The sequence below is a fragment of the Sebastes fasciatus genome, chromosome 19, assembly GCF_043250625.1.
Source record: "Sebastes fasciatus isolate fSebFas1 chromosome 19, fSebFas1.pri, whole genome shotgun sequence".
NCBI classification, from domain to species: domain Eukaryota; kingdom Metazoa; phylum Chordata; class Actinopteri; order Perciformes; family Sebastidae; genus Sebastes; species Sebastes fasciatus.
In genome coordinates this window covers 6,930,343-6,953,125 of record NC_133813.1, presented here as the reverse complement: position 1 = coordinate 6,953,125, position 22,783 = coordinate 6,930,343, and the positions used below count along the sequence as shown (strand labels likewise).

At 40.5% G+C, this 22,783-nt stretch overlaps 1 protein-coding gene across 2 annotated transcripts in view; it reads right to left on the bottom strand.

Moving 5' to 3' along the window:
• The window catches only part of LOC141757725 (solute carrier family 12 member 2-like), a 62,237-nt gene extending 40,241 nt beyond the window's left edge, over positions 1-21,996 (bottom strand). The window contains exon 1 of one of the 2 annotated variants that reach the window (XM_074618452.1): positions 20,943-21,996. In XM_074618452.1, the coding sequence (XP_074474553.1) occupies positions 20,943-21,569 (627 nt within the window). In that variant the 5' untranslated portion in view covers positions 21,570-21,996. The remainder of the gene's footprint in view (positions 1-20,942) is intronic. The other variant, XM_074618451.1, reaches the window with a different exon arrangement.
• Positions 21,997-22,783: the final 787 nt, after the last annotated feature.

Genomic DNA, 22,783 nt, shown 5'->3' with positions numbered 1-22,783 from the left:
TAATAAATGTCTGTCGCACTGAGAAGTGCTGAAGCTGGCATTAAAGGCCTGGTAAGATTTTTAGCATCCTTGATTCTTTTTTTTGATTTTGGTATACCAAAACTCAGGTGCCATGTTGGCACTAGTATCAAAAAAAATAAAATGTACCATGTGTGCCCTACTTATTACCAATTATTAGCAAGATGCTTGACAAACCCAGTGGAGGCAAAACTATGCAAGGCGCACTGCGAGTCTTTTCCTTGTCAATGCGGAGTTACCAAAACACTGAAATTTAATTTTGATGATGTAATGATGAAAACAGATGTTCCGTTGGAAAAGTATATTGGAGAAGGTATAATATTTACCTAATTCCAGACATGGATATCAAAGAAAGGTGGTGTGGTGGGAATTGAGTGCATTAATGTGTGTGTGTCTGAGGGGATACAGTATATCTTACAGACTGCATGTGGTACCTGCATGAGTCACCACCACCCCTCCCTCCTGGGATGGTGACTAATGGAGGCAGTTAGACAATAGGAGGATGTCCACCTTAGGTACACTCTTTAATAGCTACACTGTGCAAACAAATTCATTGTGTTGGAATCAAACTAAACGTCAGGTATTGAACGCAGACATCAGTAAGGGTAATAAGAAAATTCTTGGCAGGAGCTGTGTTGGAATCAGTCCAAAAAGATAGCCGGTCTACACAGACACACGGGACAAAGCAGGGAATAAAAAGAATAATAGCCATGAGTCACACCCCCGTCCTTTAACTTGAAGTATTTGCTGTCTAACCCATTGTTAATTTTTAGAAACCCTGAATGAGTCCTAAGAGAGCAGTGACCCTATAAAAGTGGAATAATGATATCATCCAGTTCTGGGTAACGATGACGCAGAGTCTCTGTTAATGGGCTCCAGCAGACACAGATGGAAGTTCCAAGAGAAAAGCTGAAGGCATGCAACAGAGAACATGTGATCAAGACTCAAGAATTATAGTAGACATAACTTTTGACTTATTTGACATGCCAGTTTTAATAAGAGGAATTCTTTCTTTAGCACAATATATTAAAACTGTAGAGCTCTGAAGGTTGGAACTTCCTCATACGGGGTGGGCGATATGGCCAAAATCTTCTATTCTTTCAAAATGGGAAGCGTTAAGGTTCCTGAGAACATTAATTTTAAGTGTTTTAAGGTTACAGGTGCAAACAAATACCATATAAACATTACACAAATTTGTATTTTAGACTATACGAAAATAATAAAAGACTTCCTGCAGGATTTGCTGATCTTTCCTTTCAAAAAGCTGACAAAACACTGTCAAGGTAAACTACAGTGTACAGATGTCTGGTAATCATGTAACCAGAGTTCTTCCTCGTCTTGCGTTGGTCGGGATGCCTCCTCCTGCTCTGTATTTACAACTTCCCTCTCCTCCTCCATGTCTGCCCAAATCACGTTGCTTTTGCGAGGCAGCTGGATTCGTGAGATTGCAAGATCGAAGGAAAATTGCTATCCTCATTGAGTGAGGTGGCCGTTTCTTTTCTCGAGTCCAGCTGTATTTTCCTACGGGTGCTTTTGATTTCGATAGTTAAAATTGAAAGCTAATTCTGATCGCTTTCCGATTTAGGATTGAAATCGTGACACATCTAATTACGAGGACTTTAAGCATGTCATTTGTACGCCACACAACAAAACCACAGTAACGTCCGCAGTTAGGTTTAGGCAACAAAACCACTTAGTTAGGTTTAGGAAAAACGTCATTGGGCTTAAAATAAGTACGTAAACCAAGTAAAATATGTACAGAAACAATGTGACAGAAGTACGGAAAACACTACACTAAAAAATATGTCACAAACATAACTTACAAAACAAAACACCGGTCTTGAACACCGGTCTCCTGGTTGAAAGCTGAGCTCCAGCATACTTTTCTGTAGCACGATGAGGATGGCTTAACAACTCAAAAGATAATTAAATCTGCTCCTGGCATTAATTATTGAAACAGCTGGGCAATGGGACACATTCTTAGCTAAGTGAGTGATGTAAGGTCATACTGCTGATATCATTATGCAACACTGAAATTAACGTCTGCTGCCTTTGTGTGGCATTAGGGACACCGTCAACCAGGGAGCATCTGTTTGGTTGATTTGTAGAATTCTGGGGGGGTCACACCAACTCCAGCCTGCCTCTGTTTCTTCATGAAGTTCATCTCTAGTGGAGACAACAGTGTTCCTCAGATTACCAGTATTATGTTCTGTTATAGCTTTGATTGAAATGACTGAAATAACACATTCGTGAGGCCTGCTTGCTTTGACTGATCTTTATGACACCAGTGACGTTGAAGCTCAGGAATGTGGAAACGCTGGCTTAGTAATCGGCATCATGTTCACGATCAGCAGACATTCTATAAGCAACACAAATACGTCAAAACTCGGGTCTCAATTCAGTGTTGTGCATGAACACGATCGTGGAACCCTCTGATATAAGGAGCTTCACAAATCAACGCTGAATCCTTCAAGACATAATCGTCTAGTATCTCTGATCTATATCTAACAACTCCTTATGAGCCAATGAGAAGATCACAGAGCAGCAGCATGAAATTAAAAGCAGCCAGCTGTTTATGATACTGAAAACCTTTGCCTCTGTTTTCAGTGACATATTTGAGGTGGAAAAAGTCCTGTCCAATTTTTCCACAGCATAGCCACAGCAGTTCCACACTAAATGGATTAAATTACTACAGCACATTATACAAAACAACATCTTCTGGGGAAGCAGGTGGAAGCCACAAAACCACTGGAGAAGACTGAAACACTTTCAGTAACGTCAGTGGAAGCTAGAGGAGAAGGAGGATACTCTATATTAGGACAATTTGTTCTTGAGTCACGCCATGTTAGGAACAGGTTGAAGCCATTTGTCCTAACATTCTTCCACAGTTTGGCAGTCTTCTTGTGCAACACCAGCTCCACATGCCACCTAGCAGGTATCAAGCAGACATTCTAACTTCAACCCCAATAACCGAGCTCTCGCTGCTGAATGCACAGCACGGAGAACAGTGCAGACGATACAGGATGACTTAGTGAACATTATCCACATGGCTGAAGCAACACAAAGGCTGGCTTTGCGCAACAATGACAGAGCATCGAGAGATCAGCACGGCAGTGCAAACTGTACCATGACTCGCTCCGGCATCGTTACAAAAACAGAAAACCTAATGATGCAATTAGATTTCACAAACGTTAACCCTGGACAAAGACGATCTCAAAGTCAAGTTAGAACCTTTTTCAAATACCGTTGACAACATATCAAAGAAGGACAGAGCATTTCCAGGAAACACCGGCCTGTTCTGCTGACTACACACTAATGAATAATTATAAATTATCAGGACTGACGCAACACAGCTAATCATAAAACAAATAAAGCTCCTGTTGGGTCGGTGAGGCTGGAACTGGCAGTTTCCCTCAGAACTACACACGACATCACGGAAAAACAGACATCACTCCAGCCACTTAGTTTTACAGAGGAGGGGATTATGTTGGGTTGTGTAAGAGCTGAGCTCTTCTGAATCAAAAGACACATGCTGAAGGTAACTTAGCTAATGGCATCATTCAAAGAAAGGAGTTGGGAGACTTATTATTTTGCCCTTGACAAAAGATCAAAATATTATTGTTCTTCTATTATTAATTTGGCATTTCATTACTCCCCAAAACATGTTTTCCAAGGTTTCTGATGACATGGAAATTGAAAGAAGAGGCACAGACAAAACACTTTCAGGAAGCCCAGTAGAAGTGAAATAGCCTACAGCCATTGGGCCCAAAAAGACTTTTTCCCATAAACTTACATTGGGAAAGAGACGTCTGTAACTCAGCGGATAATTTTTTTTTTTAGATGAATCAACTTCCCAGTACGAACACTTGAATAGCTTTTATTTAAATAGATCAAATGCAGGTATTGTTTGACTGGAGAAGTTTTGATAATACTTCTTGGTACTGGGTTTTTTCAGTCGATACCTTACCGATACCCAGCCCCAAAAGCAACACAACAAATAGTGTACAGTATGTAGTGCTTAAAAGCTTAGTCCATTAACGGACTACTTGCTGTACAAAAAATTCGTCATAAAATATTAAAAAAATTGATTCATTGTTTATGTTATTTATTAAGCAAAAAATACTAAACATTCTGTGGTTGCAGCTTCTTCAATGTGAGCATTTGTACATTGAATGTTTTAGGGGTCTGGACTGTTGAAGTGTATAGAGAGTTGCAGCCTTTATGGGCTGTTAGCATGGCTTGTAAGATTTTTGTTAATAATATCTCAAAAGCACCATCCTTTGGTACACTGCGTCCGATATACGTATTGGTTTACATCGCAGTGGTAAGCATCATTTGAGCCACGCTGATGCTGATGGATTCTCAGATACCTATTTCAGGCTGACAGTCCCCCGCCCTCCCCTGCATGACTCTATCAGTGACTGAGAGGAACGATCAGATGTCCACTGTCCGAGACATCTCTCCATTGTTGGAAAAAACCTCCCACCACTCAGTTCATTATTCTTTTACTGCACTGAAACTCTCCCAGAGTTGGATTCCCTGCTGCCCACTGAGCCCTGTTGATTGAACCAAAATGGCCTGGCCTGACACTGCAGAGATTTTTGTTTTGGAATTGTGTCGAATTACTATTTGACTCTGGCGTGAGCGTGAAAGAGGTGACGAGTGAGGTACCTGCAAACAGTGAGGAGCTTTGTTGCTCAGCGAGGTAATGGTGAATGGAGTCGGATGGAGAGCCAGTTTTGGGAACACAGATCAGTTTTAGTTTGGGGTGGAATGGAGCATGTGTTTGGCTTTGGAAGCATTATTGGTTTCAGTATTTATCTACTGTATACAACTTTAGCTGATGAATCTTAAGTGGGGATTTGCCTTGTAATGGCCCTTTAATGGCTGTAGGGATGTGACGGCATCAAATTTTCAAGCTATGGTAAATGGACTTGCATTTATACAGCGCCTTTTCTAGTCTTGGTGCATCCCTAATGTGGATTGGATGAGCCGGGACTACAAACCTACCTCTGAGCCACAGCTGCTATAATTACTGCGGCAAAAGATATCACGGTAAACCGTGATATCTTATTGTATCATAGTTCCCCAAAATAATGTTATTAGAGCTGAAATATAACAAAATGACTTCACACCATGCCATGGATTTTATCAAACCTAACAATTACTAAAACTTTGTTGGATATCAACGTAACATACACTTAAAACATCAGAAACACAAGCATGTTGGTTGTTTAACATTTAGGACATCTGACTAGAACTTATTTTAAATACAGCACAGGGTCAATGTGTCTTCATTTTCCACATCTGTTCATGTTTTCATACATGATTACCTTTGAGATGTTGGTGGTTCAAATACGTGGAACGGTACATTGGGCTTTTACAAACCACTAGCGCCACCCGCCCAGCCATATTTGCTCCTATGCCCTGTTAACTTCAAACGTTCCATCACATGTGCTTTGTAGAAACGCGCGTTTATAGAAGCGGGCCACCAAGAACGACTTCATTTTGCGATTGCATGGAAATTGACTGGATTGTGGGCACATCCTGCCATACGGATCGCATGTGTACACACGAGCACCCATGTGGCAGCTTGTAAACTTGTAAATATAAAAAGGATGTCTGCCAATTTTCCATGATGCTAAATACGCACTCACAGGAAGTTGATTTTAGCTCCCTCCTCATGAAACAGGCTGCTTCACTGAGCAGGAGAGGCGACTGCCGTTACATCCAACTGACCTCCAAACATCCTTGACTTGTTCATCAAACAGTTTCCTTCTGAACAACATGCACATGTGAACTCTGCAGACGTGTGGTACGTTAATACAGACAAAAGCTCTCATTGTCTAAGTGTCCTCAGTTCAAGGTGAATACTTGAGCTGGGAAGCTTGACTTCATTGTAGACTGCAATTGAAGGGAACCAGAGATAGCACTCATTTCCTGTTTAGAGGTGAGGCTAGTATGAACAAAGGGCAGAAAGCTTCTAAAAATGTACACTGTCTTTTACTGTGTGTTTTGATTATTTAGTGATAAATATATTGAGGGCTTAGTATCATTTGAAATGTTTACTAGTCCCAGTATGATACACAGGTTTTGGTACACATACACAAACAATATTTTTTACAAAACCTTTCTCTATTGAACAACATAAACCAATGTTCTCAAGCAGGGTCAGGGTCTGAAATTAACTTTTTTCACTTCCTGCCACTGTGGCAGGTAAGTATTTTTAATTTATCTGCCACTTTTGAAATCTCTGCGCTAAATGAAGGAATAACATTTTAGATCTGATGTCATTCAATGTTCGATATATTTTACATGAAAAACATGGTAAATTACAGTGTTCGAATTACACCGTAGCTTCTGGGGGAGCCCTATTTTTTGTGGCAGAGAGGGTACTGTACACAGTACTGTCCTGTACTTTGTTATTGTCATCTATAGTGGTTATTTGCATAAAAACACACAATTCAAAAGATTATAATTATTTACATATTTGCTTTGATTAACAAAAATCTTGGCATCAGTAGTTTTAATGATGTATTATAGGCTGCTTAGAGCTAGTGTTAGGTAGTTAAACAGGTCATAATTCCCTCTCTAATATCTACTTTATATTGCTGTGAAAACATCTCCTTCAAAACAACTGGATTTATTCAAGTTTCTCGCAAAAAAACTTACGAGGTTACATTTGAACACATCATGATAACGTTATAATTTACCTTCACCCAGTGGTAAATTTACTGAGCACAGTTTGAACGCACCATACTGTAACTTAATGGCAACTCCGTTAACGTTAGTTGCTTCGTTATTTAAACAAGCAGGACTGTGCTGCCCATCGCCTTCTAACCGTTAACGTTACTAACTCTCCTCCTGCCGATTTCAACACAGATTTGTTATTCACAGTGTCGCATTATCAGGGAAAAAATAGGGTGCATCCCCTCAGGTTTATAGCGCCACGCTTTTGAACGTTTTGTTTTTTTTCTCCGCCGTGTCTCCAGTCCCAAAGAAACTGAAACATGATACAGCGTGCGTATGCGTCATTGTGTATGCACAACTGTCGGAAAGCATCAATAAGAGGACTCTATAGACACGGAGGCATGAGATGCCAAGGAATCAGACAACTACGGTTCTCTAATCCCATCCACAGCATTTTCCCTGCCTGCCAAAGTGGTGGTTGGCCTGACGATTTTATCCGCCACTGACCACAATTTACCCGCATTTGGCGGGTGCCAAAATAAAATAGTTTAAAATTGGCAAAATTATGATTTAAATCAGAAACTTTCTGATCAAAGATTAAGTGAAGATTACAAATTTGAGCAAGCCTCTGCTACTTTCAGCATGATTGTCAGGAAACTCACATTTTTATTTTTAACAGTTTGTTCCAGTAAGTTATGTGGTCCAGTCTATTCTGTTGGCCTGGACAGAATTTTTACTTTGTCTTTCTTCCAAGTATCACAGTCCTCCCCATTCATAGCAGCCGTAGCGAGTTTGTTATGCCACTCTACAGGGGTGGGGGGGTGCTATCATGTGAGAAAGTGATGTCAACATTCATCCTTCATACTGTGACTGAGCCCTGAAGTGAAAATAGTGCATGTGCTTTGTGAAGTGCTGAGCTTAGCAGTGCTGGGAGCCGACAGTCGATCTGGCGTGCAGTGCTGAGTGCTCCAAGAGCAAGGACTGCAGGCACAGGAAATGTGATTATGAAGGTCGCCACTGTGTTATTCCTAGAAGGGGACAAAATTCCAGAAAAAATTCCAGTGTGCATGTGCGTGTGTTTTCCATGTTGGAAAATATTATTGTAACCTACTTTTTTTTTTCCTGCTGATTTCAGTTTGTAGAGATTTCTGGAAAAAAAAATGATTTCCAGATGTTTAACTCCAGTGTTTCATTTGGATCTCATATACATCAAATGTTTACGACTGAAAAGGATTCCTTGGATTCCTTAAAGGAACATTTCCAAGGTAATGTTCATAAAGGGCTGTACTTTATATGTGGCTCAATTATAAGCAACCAGGCTGTGTATGACACATTCACAATTTCAGCGTTAACATGCTAGCGTGCATGCCTATCCCAGAGGTCTCTAATATAGGAAGTTAGGTGTCAGGTTTCGGGGGTCTGGTTAGAAGTGACAGTATGTAAGCTAAACATACAGGCTAAATATGTTCTTTAGTTTGCATTGATTTTTCAACACTGGTCTAATCAGGATGGTGAGGAGCTGACTGTTCCTGCATCTGCGTGTCTCTTTACTGGCCTCAAGCCAGCGGGCAACTATTATTGTTAAACCTTGGCATGTCTGGTTTAGTCAATACAACCACAATGTTTGCATATTGGAGTACATCTGACAGGAGCTGATCTGTTTTCATCTTATACACAACTGCCTCATTTGAAGCACAGACAAAACTACATTTACAGATGTGAACAGTTTAACCTGACTGATGATCTGCCAGCCTCTCAGGCCATCAATGATCTCTGTACTCACCACCACTGGCTCACACTGTGATGGACATACCAGCAGCAGCAGCAGCAGCATGGCACAATAAAGCTGCGTTCCACAAGTCAACTAAGCTTCATCATCAAGGTTTTTACAAGTTATCTGGACATTCTGGGCTCTTATATTTACCACCCCAATTCCAATATGCTTACTACGGGCCAAATGGTAGACTAGATTGTCTAGTTTTGGAGTAGAGATATTATAAAATTACAAAGAAAAACAACCTACGACTAAAATTACAATATATTAACTTATTATGCACTGAAAAATGAACTTACAAGTGCTCCCGCCATTTCTGACAACGTCAACAAACACGCCACAAGTCATGAACTCGGAGCTTTCAGAAACTTTCCAATTAACGAGGTCGTGAATACCACAAGAGTTCATGTGGCCTTAACTCGTAAACACGGTACCGACAATTTGAAGGCACCATTTATCTCTGTAACCTGTTCTGTGTTGGCAGAAGCAATCCACCTGTGACCCTGTCGCTAAGCAACCATGACAACAGATATTTTTTTCCTTAGAGCTGGAGTGATACTAAAAGTGCAAAGGAATTAGACGTCACTAGTATGCGGTTATCATATCAGGGCTAGTTCAGGTAGTGTGATTTGAGCTACCTGCTTTATAATTCACCTTTGTAAGGTAAGGGGGGGGTGGGGGAGACAAACTCCCATTTACTCCCAGTTTAATTACTGTACATGTAAAACTGGTACAAATGGCCTCATGAAGGGGGGGTGGGGTTGTGTGCTATTTTTGACATCAGGCTCCATGTGACGCACTTGGATGTAGGGATAAGAAGGAAGCCAGGACCTCTGCAGACAAAAAAGCACACACTCTAACCCACATCGAGGTTTACGAGCTGTTGCCAAACAGCTCGTGTGTGTCTGTGTGTGCGTGTGTTACAACAGCTGTAAGGCCATCAGCCATGGCTGATGCTGAGACAAAAGGACTCCCTCTCCTGTCAAAGGCCACACCAGAAGCCCAGGGCGTCCTTTGCTTCCTGTTTCTGTGTACAATCTGTGCTGCAAACAAAGAGAAGGGGGAGCAGGGTAGAGACAGGGGGAGGGAGGGATTTGCTCCAAAAAAAAAAACGTAACACGTAACACTCAAACAACACTTCCATTGTGCAAGCTCACAACATCTCCCGTAAAGAGCAGCAAACTCAACAGCTGTACCTCACGGTTTGTCTGGCAACATGTGCTCAGAGCGGAGCAGTTGGGCTTGTTTTTCCTCATTTTCAAACATTTTTCACAACCGCCATGCCTGAACTCAAATTTCATGAGTAATTACCTGAAGTAATTACCCGATTGAATCAGTACACTGGACACATGTCAGGACATGTTGTTCAGCTGCTCGGCAGTAAGCCTCAGAACTAGAACAAAATACTCCAATACAACCTGTATTAATTAGATTTTATACCCAAAAAAAAGCAGCTATAAACATCCTGATTAGACTCTAATACAAGTCATGCTTGACACAAAAACCTTGATTTAAGGACAACATCCAGCTAAAAGTTAAATAGTAGAGTTGAAATCAGGTACTTTCTTGCGCAGATTGAACCAGAATGAAAAGGCTGGCTTGAAATTGTTCAATACAGTGCAGGAAATATACCAGTGCTACTTTCATTTTGTCCTGTATTACTCATTGTGCGGCTGTACTGAATAGTTTGAAGCTTTATTGGTAAATGAACTTGCATTTATACATCACTTTTCTAGTCTTCTGATCACTCAAAGTGCTTTACACTACATGCCAACATTCACCCATTCCCACACACACACTGATGGTGCTAATCTGCCCATCAGGATCTGATCCAAATTCTCATTCACCCTCCGATGGAAAAGCCTTCGGGAGCAATTCATTCATAAGGTTGATATTCAAATTCTAAATCAACATTTGAATGCTACGCAGCTTCTTTTTTATTTGCATGTCAATTAATTGTGTTTAAAGCCAGTATTTGTGCACAGTTATAGATAAAAATTAGGATACACTAATATTATTAGTATTATACTATTTGCGCAGGATTGTTTCCGATTCTTATGATCCAAACCATTGACTATATAAAGATGGACGACATGACAGCTCCCCAAAAGTGAAGCCAAAACATCTTGATCGCCCCCTGGTGGCTGGCTGCAGTATAGATCATAAATCCCACCCCTCCACGCTAACTGATGAGACATGGATCAAACTAAAATGTCAAAGTACAAGCCAAATAAATTTTTCTAAAAGATGGTTTCTGTCATCTTAGGTAGTTCTTAATACACTGATGTATGTTCAAGTGTTCATTTTTCTGATAAGTTTGGTTTTAATTAGTTATTAGAGGCTAAAAAAAAGGAGAGAAACGTCGTGATTGACAGCTGCTCTGAGTGAAGTAGTCGCAGGAGTCTGTGTAATAGAACATGTGTCAATTTGATCATAAATGTAGTTGTAGTGATATTATGGTTAGTTGTAGCCCCCCTGATCACTATTGCACAGACTCTGGTTCCAAATTACATCAAAAATGCAAAGTGGCAGCTCCTGTATCCAGTAGGGGTGGGACCAAAAATAAAATAAAAAATCAATTCACCTTTGTATCGCGATTTTTTAATCGATATATTTGCTTAATTTCAGTCTATGCGGAGGTAAAACAAAGTTACCGCTTTTATTGTTGTCGTCAGAGTAACGTGACATCATAACCGTTCCGTATCCGTCACCAAAACAAACCAGCCGGCCGAAAGAAAGTAGAAACCGGTGGAGGGTCTGCATGGATACGACCTGCACCCTCACATTTTAAATCCAAAGTGGTAAACACTACACATACAGTAAAGTATGGAAACCCTTTGGGTTTCACACATTACCAGAAAAAGCAGAGCTAGACATCGTGGCTAAGGCTGCATGCTATCTCTGTCATGGACAGGAAACATTATTGTATTGCGGTAACGTGCGGTAAAGCCAGCCGCCACTCACATCTCCGTGGTCAAAGTAATTGTTAGTTGTCAGTGCCATGTTACACTACATTTTAGCGCTTACCGTCATCCCGTAATTGTCACTTGTGGCCACTGTTAAGCAAAATAGTACAATTGAAACTGGCACAAGAACTGTGCCATGTGTGCAGGGGAAATAAGACACGAAAGATCGTTTTTTTTTTTTTTTTTTATGGCTGAGATGCCATTTTCAAACTAAAGTGCAAGTTTAGCTGCAAACTCAAAAAGTAAAGGGCATGCTACAGCTATGCCTTTTCTGATGCAGTGGAGCTGCTACACTGGAGCAACACTGAGGGTGGCATCAATATTTAAGCACAACGCATTTATGCTTGGCTGCTCCGGACTGAATAAATCTGCCCTGTCGTCCCTCTACTGACTCGTCAATATGGACCTACAGCACACTGCTGCTGCCTGATCAAGGGCCCGTTACACTAGGACAGCGAAACATTCCTCTCCCTGCTTGTAATGTCCCACCAAATACACTCAATTTTCTACTTGCGGAGCTCACCATCTCTGCCCCTATCCGGTTACATGAAGAACCTGAAGTGTTCAGGGGTCATCAGGGAAATGCAGAGGCACTCAGTCTCTTTAACTACCATGACAGTACACTGAATGACTCATTGATCGCCGCGAACATGTCCACGGGCGACAGTCAATTGGTACAGTGGAATTTCCATTCCACATTTCGATCTGCGTGTGCGGTACAAAGAGGGAAAAACTCTTCAATGTTAGAGAGGATACAGTGGAAACGCCAGGGTCATCATGTCCTTCAAACCACAACAAACCCCCCGAATTTCGTATTGCAAAAGCTATTTCCCAGATATTGAGCCAAACAGTGCTGCCTCTATGAATGTGAGCCAACCACAGCAGCTAATTAAATCCTGCCGTCTATCAGTTGATCGTGCATATCTGCTAACAGCAGTAATTTAGTGGTGATGAAACAGACTCGACTTCTGATACTAGTACTACATACTTGCCATGGGAGAACAATAGGAGCCCTCTTTCACAACCTTGAGAATATATGAGACCAGCTTTTCATCACAAACTACTTGATGGCTCGATACGGGAACGGCTCATCAGTTGCTTCGGAGATTTCCGAACAGGGAAGGGATATTGCTTTTCACCATTTTTCATTTACTATAAAACTGACCGGCGGGCAGTGATCTTGGGCAAAAGCATCCTGCTTATGTTGAGAACATACTGAACAACCTCTTGTTAATCCAGAATCCAGCTACGTTTTTATGACCTGTCCCAACTGAACCCTAGTCAACCTAACCTGACTGGTGCTGTACATGTGTCATGTGTTGCAAGTAGGGGTGTAACAATTCATCTACTACATCGATTTATATTCCTACGATCCAACTACATCGATAGGTTCTCGACAAGTTGTCCTTCACGGGGGACGTATATCGATCTAAAATCGATTTGCAAGGTAAATAATCGATTGTATTAATACTAAGACTTTACTCCTTGTATTTAAGCACGACAAACGTTATATGGATATAGTTTTCAGCACCTTTAATAGTAAAGAAATGTTAAACGTTGCTTCGTTTCCCTCTCCCTCTATATGACGTCATCGATGACAACAAAAAAAAGCACGGCTGATATAGAGAAAGAGCCAGACGAGCGAGAGATTCTCAAGCCGCGTTTGTCGTCCAGCGGGTGGAAACATTTTGGCTTTTGCATAAAAGGGAGATAAATCGCTTGCTGTTTGCTGAATATGCAAAGGCCAGATAATATACAACAGCAAAATGACCATTCTTTCCACGCACCTACTGCTCTACCGTTTATATTGAAAATGAGAACAGAAACATGTACTTAAACTACGGTGACCAGACGTCCCCAGTTTGTCCGGGATTGTCCCGGTTTCAAGCTGGGTGTCTAGAGTCCCGACAAATATCTGTAAAACACTCAAATGTCCCGGTTTTCAACAGTCACTACCGAATTGTCCCAGTTTTCATCACAATTAAAATAATGATAATATTATACTTAGATAGACGTTTCATGCTCTGCCCCACTCATTAATTAATTATGAGATAAGTATAAATATACAGAGAGCTAACACAGCGGACCCTGTAGATAAGCAAATATCAGATAACGGATGAAATAAACAAAAGTATAACTTTCTCTAGTGGGGTTTGGGTCTCAAATTTTTTGCGGTACCGGTCGGGTTCAGTTGGGCAGGGTCCTATGAAGGGGGAAAGGCCAGGTTTGGGTCTCAGTTTTGGATTGTGACTGACTGTAGAATTGTAAATCAACTAACTTTTTTGCATTTAGCCCCAGAAAACAAGCAGAACCCTGCTTCCTGCATCCTACAGTGTTGGATTGGATATTTGACTTCATCATGCACATGATAAACTACATACAAAATATCAAAAGCTTTGGAGGAGGCTGATGTCCTTGACCTTGACATCTAAAGATCTAACCTGTTCAAAGAAGCAGGCCCGGATAAACTGACTGAGTAAAACCAAGAAATCATTTTCACTTCTTGATAACTGAATAAACTTCACAACAGGCCCAGACGTATACACACTAGTGCTGGCTGTGTTTTTTTCTACTCTCAATACAGCAGCAACATGCATAATCCATTGGGCGTTACATCACATCCTATTTATTGATTCCAGGCTAAATGGTCATACCATTTCCAGTATAACAGAATGGCTGAGGGCAGCATATGTTTTCTAGATTTGTATGCAAGTCTGCATCTATGGCACCACTTAGACCAATTAGAGCCCAACCAATACCGCCTTTTTAGGCCTTTAATCATTCGAAAATCCAAATATCTTTACGAGTTGTGACAAAAAATATAGACTGTCAGGATATATTACAGCTGAGCAATGAAGTCTGTATGAAATAGGATTGGGCAATATGGATAAAACCTTCTACCACAGTATATAAATTTCTTTTACTCCTATTGAGAAACTGTTTTTGTGTATTAAATAAAAAATAAAATAACCAGGAATTACTGTTGTTGGCTAATCCATGGAATTAAATACCCGAGTCAAAACAATTTGAACAATATATTTTTAACTTGTTTCCCACAATACAAGTGCTTACAATAGAAACCACAGTATAGATATTTATTGCTTTGTGGTTTAAAAATCATCATAATGACAATTATCAATTTCATCAGTACATTCCATTTCAAAAATTGTTTTTGTACTCTGAATAAAACATATTTTATAATGCGTTAAATACATAAGGGTAAAATATGCATAAAATTAGAGCCTACAAAATATTTATTTAATTCAATTTCAATATATGCATATATATATAAAGTCATTCTGATGTATCTGTAATGGAGTCAAGGATACAGTGTCATAAATTTGAGCCCGATGTATCAGTTGGGCACTAAACGTAATAAATTGGTGCATACAATCTGCACATTTTAATCTGCAGTAGTTATTATTCAGACATGACTCTATAAATAATCCCTATTGTGCTGGTATTTCTACATTATGGCGACTTATAGCTGAGTTATGAAGACAGTTTGGAATGTCTTCTTGCATTTGGATCTGAAGCTGATTTTTGGTTCAATACTAACATGTACAGTACATTGTGATGGCTTCATATAAGCGATAATTCAAGTGCAGCCATATTCTAAAGAGATGTAGCCTATGTGCTGCTGTTTATTTCCTGACCATTTGTTTCTCCGAGTCATATCTCATGCTGGAATGTTAACATGGCATCCCAAACGATGGCCTTCCCTTGAACAGCCTGATATAATGGCTCACTAATTTAATAAACAGAAAACAAGGTCAGTGGGATCATCACTAGTAGGCTAACTGGAATAACTAAACGTGAAGTGAACAGAACAGAAAAGATCCAAGCCTATCTCACCCTCTTTTATCTCACTCCCGCGGTCCGAGTGAACAGGTAAAAATAGGTGAAACCACATCGCTGTGTCAATTACTGGAAGGGATGATAACCAAAAGAACGTGTGCAGCCTAAACAAATAATAATCATGATAATAAACAACAGGCTAAATACACACTTTGGCTTCTAAACTGCTCATTATTTACTAAAAATAATCACTTCTCACTCTGGCTTGGACTCATTGCTTTTCTAAATAACCTCAACATCCTGACAAACACTTGGACACAAAACAGTACCCATGACATGTTGATAAAAGGTGTCTTGTACGTTTTGTTACTTCCGTTGTTATGTTAAATCCAAACCGGTACAAAGAAGGGGCAAATACCAAAAAGAGGTATTTGTCATCAGTGCAAGAAGCAATTAGCACTTTGATATTAGCAACTTTTCAAAAGACACGAGACAACTAATGGAGCTCCATTTCCATTTTTATTACCACTTTGAGGACTTCTCGTAAGTTATTTTATTCATGCATTACAATCACGGGCTGCACGGAAGCTCCCTTGGCTCTATCTGCTATATCTAAATTCTCTGAAGTATCAGAGTTGTCACTGCATAGTTGTAATGCTCATTGAGCCGCTATGACTCATCCTCCTTCATCTCTATTAAATGCACACATACAACGTGGCAATGTTATATCTGGGTTTGTTTACCAAACCAGTACTTTTTAATACCTTACTTTCAGAAATAAAAACGTGTTTCCACAATACCCATTTTTCATTTAACAAAAGAAGTTCTGAATTGTTAAATGATGTCTAAACACAAGCTGCTGTACAAGAACTCACTTAAACATAAAATCCAGTCTACAATTGGCAAAATGTTGATATAAAATCAGGAGCCATCTTATCAAAGAACAAGTAAACAAGATTATGGATCTGACAAAACATCCTGTACAAGCTTTCAGTGCTTTTTTGAAACGCTGTGCTATGGGTACTTCCTAAAAAAGTAGCAGCCCAGCCCTACACCCAACATGCAACTAAGACGCCTTAGCAGATGTTCGAAGGTGCCTTTGATGGAGCTAGGCTAGCTTTGTTGGTGCTAAGCGAAGCAAAACAAGTCTCAAAGCTACCCCTGTACTGAACACACAAATAAAAGTGATCCCCATCTTCTCATCTAACTTGCAGTAAGAAAGCAAACAGGAATATTGTCCTGTGTGTCTAGGCATTATATTAAACATACTGTGGCGCAATCCCTGGTGAGACTCTGATAGAAATCCATTTTCTATATATATATATATATATATATAAAACATATACTGTATCTGACACTGATACTGATATATCTGTGATATATTAGCTGATAACTTCAGAACAGAAAATGCCAAAGATGTGTTTGAGGTCATTTAGAAACCATTGCATATTTTATATTGTAAAATGTCCCACTCAATACGTACCATGGCTACATTTCTTTAATAACCAAATTTAAGGGATTATTAAGAAAGATGTTTGTTTATGTGTGCGACAAACCATTCATGACATCTGAAAAGGGGGGCATGGCTTAAGTGTAGGGGGCGAGGAGTTCGTTAAAGTACACAGCCTATAAAACCCTAAAAATGGGCGAAAATGGCGCATTGAATTAAAAAATGGCTGACTTCCTGTTGGGTTTTGGGTATACCTCCAAGAAGCTTTTTTGTGCGTCTCCACATGTTACATCTGCCTACCATATTTCATACATGTAGGTGAAACTGGAACGAGGGGCTCAATTTTTCCAACTTTGTAGGGGGCGCTAGCGAGCCATTTTTCAACATCCAAGACCGAGACCCTTAAAAAAACACTGCATCTGATAAGTGTGCAAAGTTTAACAACTTTTTGATGACATTAAGGCCATCAAAAATGTGATTCATTTTGTGAAAAAGAATAATTCCTACAGTTTCAATACAGTCCTCGCTGCCCTTATAACATACAAATATCAGTATCAGCCTCAAACATCCAATATCAGTCGGGCTCTCTAAAAACTTCTCAAACAAAGATCTGTGTTCTTTTATGGCAACTGACTTCATTACTTAACAGCTTAAAAGAACACAGTCAAACAGCTACATCCCCAATGCCCCCTGATTCTTGCTCTGATTAATGCTGTTATCCAGATTTATAATTATCTGCTTGATCAAAGGAATGTATTTCTAATTAAAAGAAGGCACTTGGGGATATAAAGTAAAAAAAAAGGGCGCCACCGCTTACGCACTGCATTTCATGAATGTCTTCTATTCATAGTCTGGATGTTTACAGTGCAGGCTTTAGAATAGCTCTCTATTCCAGAGTGAGTAACCAGTGCAAATTCATCGGGGCTATGATGCATTAGCCAGGTTACTGCTGCCAACAGTCACTTTGAAGTTTATCAAAATATAACCTTGACAATTAGGCCTACAGGCAACTCAGGGTCAGATAAAAACAAATCCAGTTCATTGCACTCTAGTAGAAATTACTCTTTAAAAATCACTTCCATGATGGGACATGATTGAAGCCAATCAATACAGTTCAAGTCACTGAACCAGCTGACAGATGCTTTTGACATATAACCAAGATTTGCCATGTTATGATTTGAGCATATCTTTTATGCTAAATGCAGTACCATCCCATGTTGATAAGAGAATTGAATACTTGACAAATCTCCCTTTTAAGGTACATTTTTGAATAGATAAAAAAAATGTGCAATTAGTTTGCTATTAACTATGGACAATGATGCGATTAAATATTTGAATCGATTGACAGCCCCAATAAGAAGAAAATTTAATGTTGAGGTAGACCTCATTTTAACTACTTTGTATACTGTTGTATAGTTTAATCTGTAAAGCATCATATTTTGTTCACTAGTCACATTTTCTGTATGTTGAATCTGAATCTGCAAAGTATCCAGTAACTGTAGCTGTAATGAAGTAAAAAGTAAAATATTTCCCTCTGAATTTACTACTTTTTACAGTATATATATAGAAGATAGATAGATAGATAGATAGATAGATAGATAGATAGATAGATAGATAGATAGATAGATAGATAGATAGATAGATAGATAGATAGATTAGGGCTGTCAAAGTTAACGCGATAATAACGTGTGAACGCAAATTCGTCACTCCACTAATTTCTTCAACACATTAAACGCAGTTTTAAAGCTAAAGCGAAGATGTGAACATAGTGGCATCATATTAAACTGGAAAACCTAAGGAATCCATTGGTACCAACCATGTCATACTAGTTTAACGCGAAGGAGGTTAAATAATGCTCTAAACTTGCGCTAAATTTTGACGAGGAAAAACTGGCATGGCCATTTTTAAAGGGGTCCCTTCTTGACCTCTGACCTCAAGATATGTGAATGAAAAAGGGTTCCACGGGTTTACCCTTTACAGACATGCCCGCTTTCAGACTCAGTTTTGGTCAAGTAGTCAAGTCAGCACATTGACAGCTGTTGTTGCCTGTTGGGCTTGAGTTTTTTATGATTTGATTTGAGCATATATTTGTTATGCTAAATGCAGTACCTGTGAGGGTTTCTGGGCAATAATTGTTATTGTTTTGTGTTGTTAATTGATTTTTAGGTTGTAACGGGCTTAGCTTTAAAGGTCACATATTATGCTCATTTCCAGGTTCATAGATGTATTTTAATGTTGCACTAGAACATGTTTACATGCTGCAATGTTCAAAAAAACCTTTATTCTTCTCATACTGCAGCCTGAGTCTGCCTGCCTCAGAGCCTAATTCAGCCTCTGTCTGAAAACCACTGATTCACAGCCTGTCTCCTCCCACTCTGCTCTGATTGGTCAGCGTTTTCTGTCAATCAAACTTCCTCAACAACACAGCGTCACCCTCCCCCTCCCTCCCGGAGAAGCTCTGGAGAGAGAGACGAGTGGAGGGAGAGGCAGCTAGAATAGAGCTTATAAACCACTTTAAAGTTTATAAACCAGAAACTTCACCCAGCGCACGTTACCGGAGGAATCTGATCAGAAATCGGCGACACATGATGAACATCTGCGGTCCAGATTCCAGGTTTTCCTGACTTTCTCTCAGGTAAATAATACTATTTATAGCTCTGTTAGTTAACTCAGTGTTTACCTCATGCATCAACTCTGTAAACCGTAAACATACACTCTGTTTTACGTCTGTCTTTACAGATCCATCTGTGAGAAATGACCGACAGAATCATCCCAGAGGAGAGCAGATAGCTGAAAGCAGATGGGAGATACAGAGCTAACCCGTTAGCATGTAGCTACATGCTAACGGGTTAGCTACATGCTACCGCTATGAGACGGTGTGTAAACACAGCGACCATCAGGGTGGAAAATAGAAGATGTGAAACAGTAGTCAGTTCATTATTTCTGCTAAAAGATAAATGTATGGAAGATCAGAGTAATGGTATATTATTTACAGTAGTAGCTGTCTGTGTTACCATGACATATTTAGATGATGGGAGTACATGAAGCCTGTTCTGCTGGTTCTTGCAGACTTTGCTCAAGTTAGGTTGAGGAGGAGAGACAGTGACGCGCTGTGGGGCGGGGTCAGCTACTGAAGGTTCTCTCTGGTTCGACCAGGAAACCCTTACATGGCTTGCATTCTCTAATGACGTCAGAAGAGAAGGAAAAAAAGCGATTTTTTTTTCTGCACCCATTTCCGGACAAACGGAGGAGGAGAAAAAGAGAGAGGATGGTCTTTTATGATACTATGGTGGCCTGTAGACACACTGGGGACAGATATTGATGTTTAAAAGACATGGAAAAGTGCATTTTGCATAATAGGTGACCTTTAAAGCTGGAGTGAAGATACTGGCATCATATGAAACTAGGAAGGGAGGAGGATAAATAGCGCTCCAACCTTACGCTAAATTTCGGCAAGGAAAAACTGGCATGGCCATTTTCAAAGGGGTCCCGTGACCTCTGACCTCAAATTAGGGTACCCACAAGTCTCCCCTTTACAGACATGCCCACTTTATGATAATCGCATGCAGTTTGGGGCAAGTCATAGTCACACTGAGTGTGCCATATTATTTTATGCTAAATGTAGTACCTGTGAGGGTTTCTGGACAATATTTGTAATTGTTTTGTGTTAATTGATTTCCAATAATAAATATATACATATATTTGCATAAAGGAGGCATATTTGCCCATTCCCATGTTATTGATAAGAGTATTAAATACTTGACAAATCTCCCTTTAAGGTGCATTTTGAACAGATGAAAAATGTGCAATTAATATGCAATTAAATATGGTAATTAATCGCACTTAAAACCAATTGACAGCCTTAGTTATAACCCTGTTTACTATGACTGTGACAGCTATACTATGACAGCCATATTATGATTTTAGCCATATTATGATTTTAGCATATTATTTTATGCTAAATGCAGTACCTATGAGGGTTTCTGGATAATATTTGTCATTGTTTTGGGTTGTTAATTGATTTCCAATAATAAATATATACATAAATTTGCATAAAGGAAGCATACTTGCTCACTCCCATGTTATTGATAAGAGTATTAAATACTTGACAAATCTCCCCTTTAAAGTGCATTTTAAACAGATAAAAATGTGCAATTCAATTTGTTTTGACGATTGACAGCCCTAGTTATAATCCTGTTTACTATGCCTGTGTCAGTGCTTGTAGCCATGTGTGTGATGGACTCACCTTGTCCAACTCGTCGTGCAGCTCCGACAGGGTGGGTCTGATGAGTTTGTCCCCCAGCGGCGCTGCTGTCTGCCGGTAAAAATCGATGTTGGGCACGGCATCAATGGTGTTGTGGCCAAAAGTCCTCAGGTAATAGGTGTTGGTGTGGGTGTCGTAGTGGTAGTGATGCTGGCCCCCCGTGGACGAGTGCAAGCTGCTCTCGCTCATCACCGTGTCCCCGTTCTGGAGCCCCTCAGCCGGCAATGCGTCCGGAGACACGGGGCTCTCCGCTCCGCTTGGACTCTCCGCGAAGTTCACCACCCGAAACCGGCCTTTGGCTTCCTCTCCGCAGACACCTGGATCCGCTGGAGCCGCTGGAGCTGGACCCTCTGGAGGAGGCGCCGCGACGGGAGTGGCCTTGTCGCTGCTGCTGGATGGGACAGTGGTGGAGGCGTCGGAGCTCGGAGACTTATCGTCACCGGCGGTTGCGCCTGCTGCTTCGGCAACAAGGTCCACCTGGAAGCGGCTTTGGCTGGGCGTGGGACCGGGCGGCCTCGGCCCAGCATCAGGGGCTAGAAAATCAGTATCCATCGCGGCGCTATCTGCCGGGGCGGTGGAGGGAGGCGGTGTGGATGATGGCGCTGACATGGCACACCAAAATGAACCGTTAAAACAGTGTTAACACGTTACACACTGCCACAAACTAACTGCCGAAAAGTAACGGAAAGCCCGGGAGTTGCCCCGGTGACAAGCACCCCAAATGACGTTCTATATACAGGGTGAAGAAGAAGCACGCGCTGCTCTCCCGGTTAGAGACGCGCGTGAAGAAGCGGTTGGTAGTAGCTAGCCTCGAAACATGAGGAACTTTACAGCTATTCTTCTTCTTCGTAAATCCAAACAAATACTCCCTGGTTACTTTCACTAGCTGAACCACCTCCTCGTCCACCTCCTCCACGTCTTTCCCCGTTTGTTCGGGTGGTAAAAGGATGCTGTTGTCGACCTTTACTGCAGCTTCTTCCTCCTCCCTTCAGACTCCCGGAGCTGCCCTCGCTGCTATTATACACACACTGCAGTCGGCATCACTGAAAGGGTGGCTCCAACTAAAAAGAGGAGATCTCGCGAGATGTCATCGAATCGCATCTCTCTTAGGATCTCTCTCTTAAATCTCGCGAGAAGACATCATATTACACCCAAACAGTAGGCGTGACGTTATTAGGGCTGCTGTATGGAGGGAAGAGATGGGGGCCTGGAGGAGGAGGAGGAAGAGGAGGGTGAAACTGCACCAACAGGCCTACCAATACTCGTGCTTGCCTGTCTCTTTCTTTGTCTTCCTGTATGGCTTCACGTGGGTCGTCTGTGACAAGTTTTGCTGCCATATTGTGAGGTCTAAACAGTTAATAACATGGTGTTTTTTTTATATAGTTTGAGGATTGATTACCACTTCTCTTGTTGTAGAGGTATTGTAGCCGAGCCTTTTGGGGGAGTATGATTTGTTTCCCACACCTGTGCCCTAGGCTCTGGCGGCTAGGCCCCAGTACATTATGTTCACCTCTACAACTGAGCATAAACATATGTCACAGAAATTATATACACACATGGTCACACAGTATTTTTTTTTTTAATTATATTTTTATTTAATAAAAATAATATTATTCACAGATATTTAACATTTCACTTTTCTCCAACCCCCCACTGCCTAGACAAAATAACGCTTAATAACATATCTAGGGAATGATGGTTAAAAAAATAATAATAATAATAATGTAAAATAAATTAATTAATTAAACAAAAATAAAAATAAATAAATAAAGAATAAACAAATGTCCCAGTAGATTATGTTCACCTCTACAACTGAGCATACA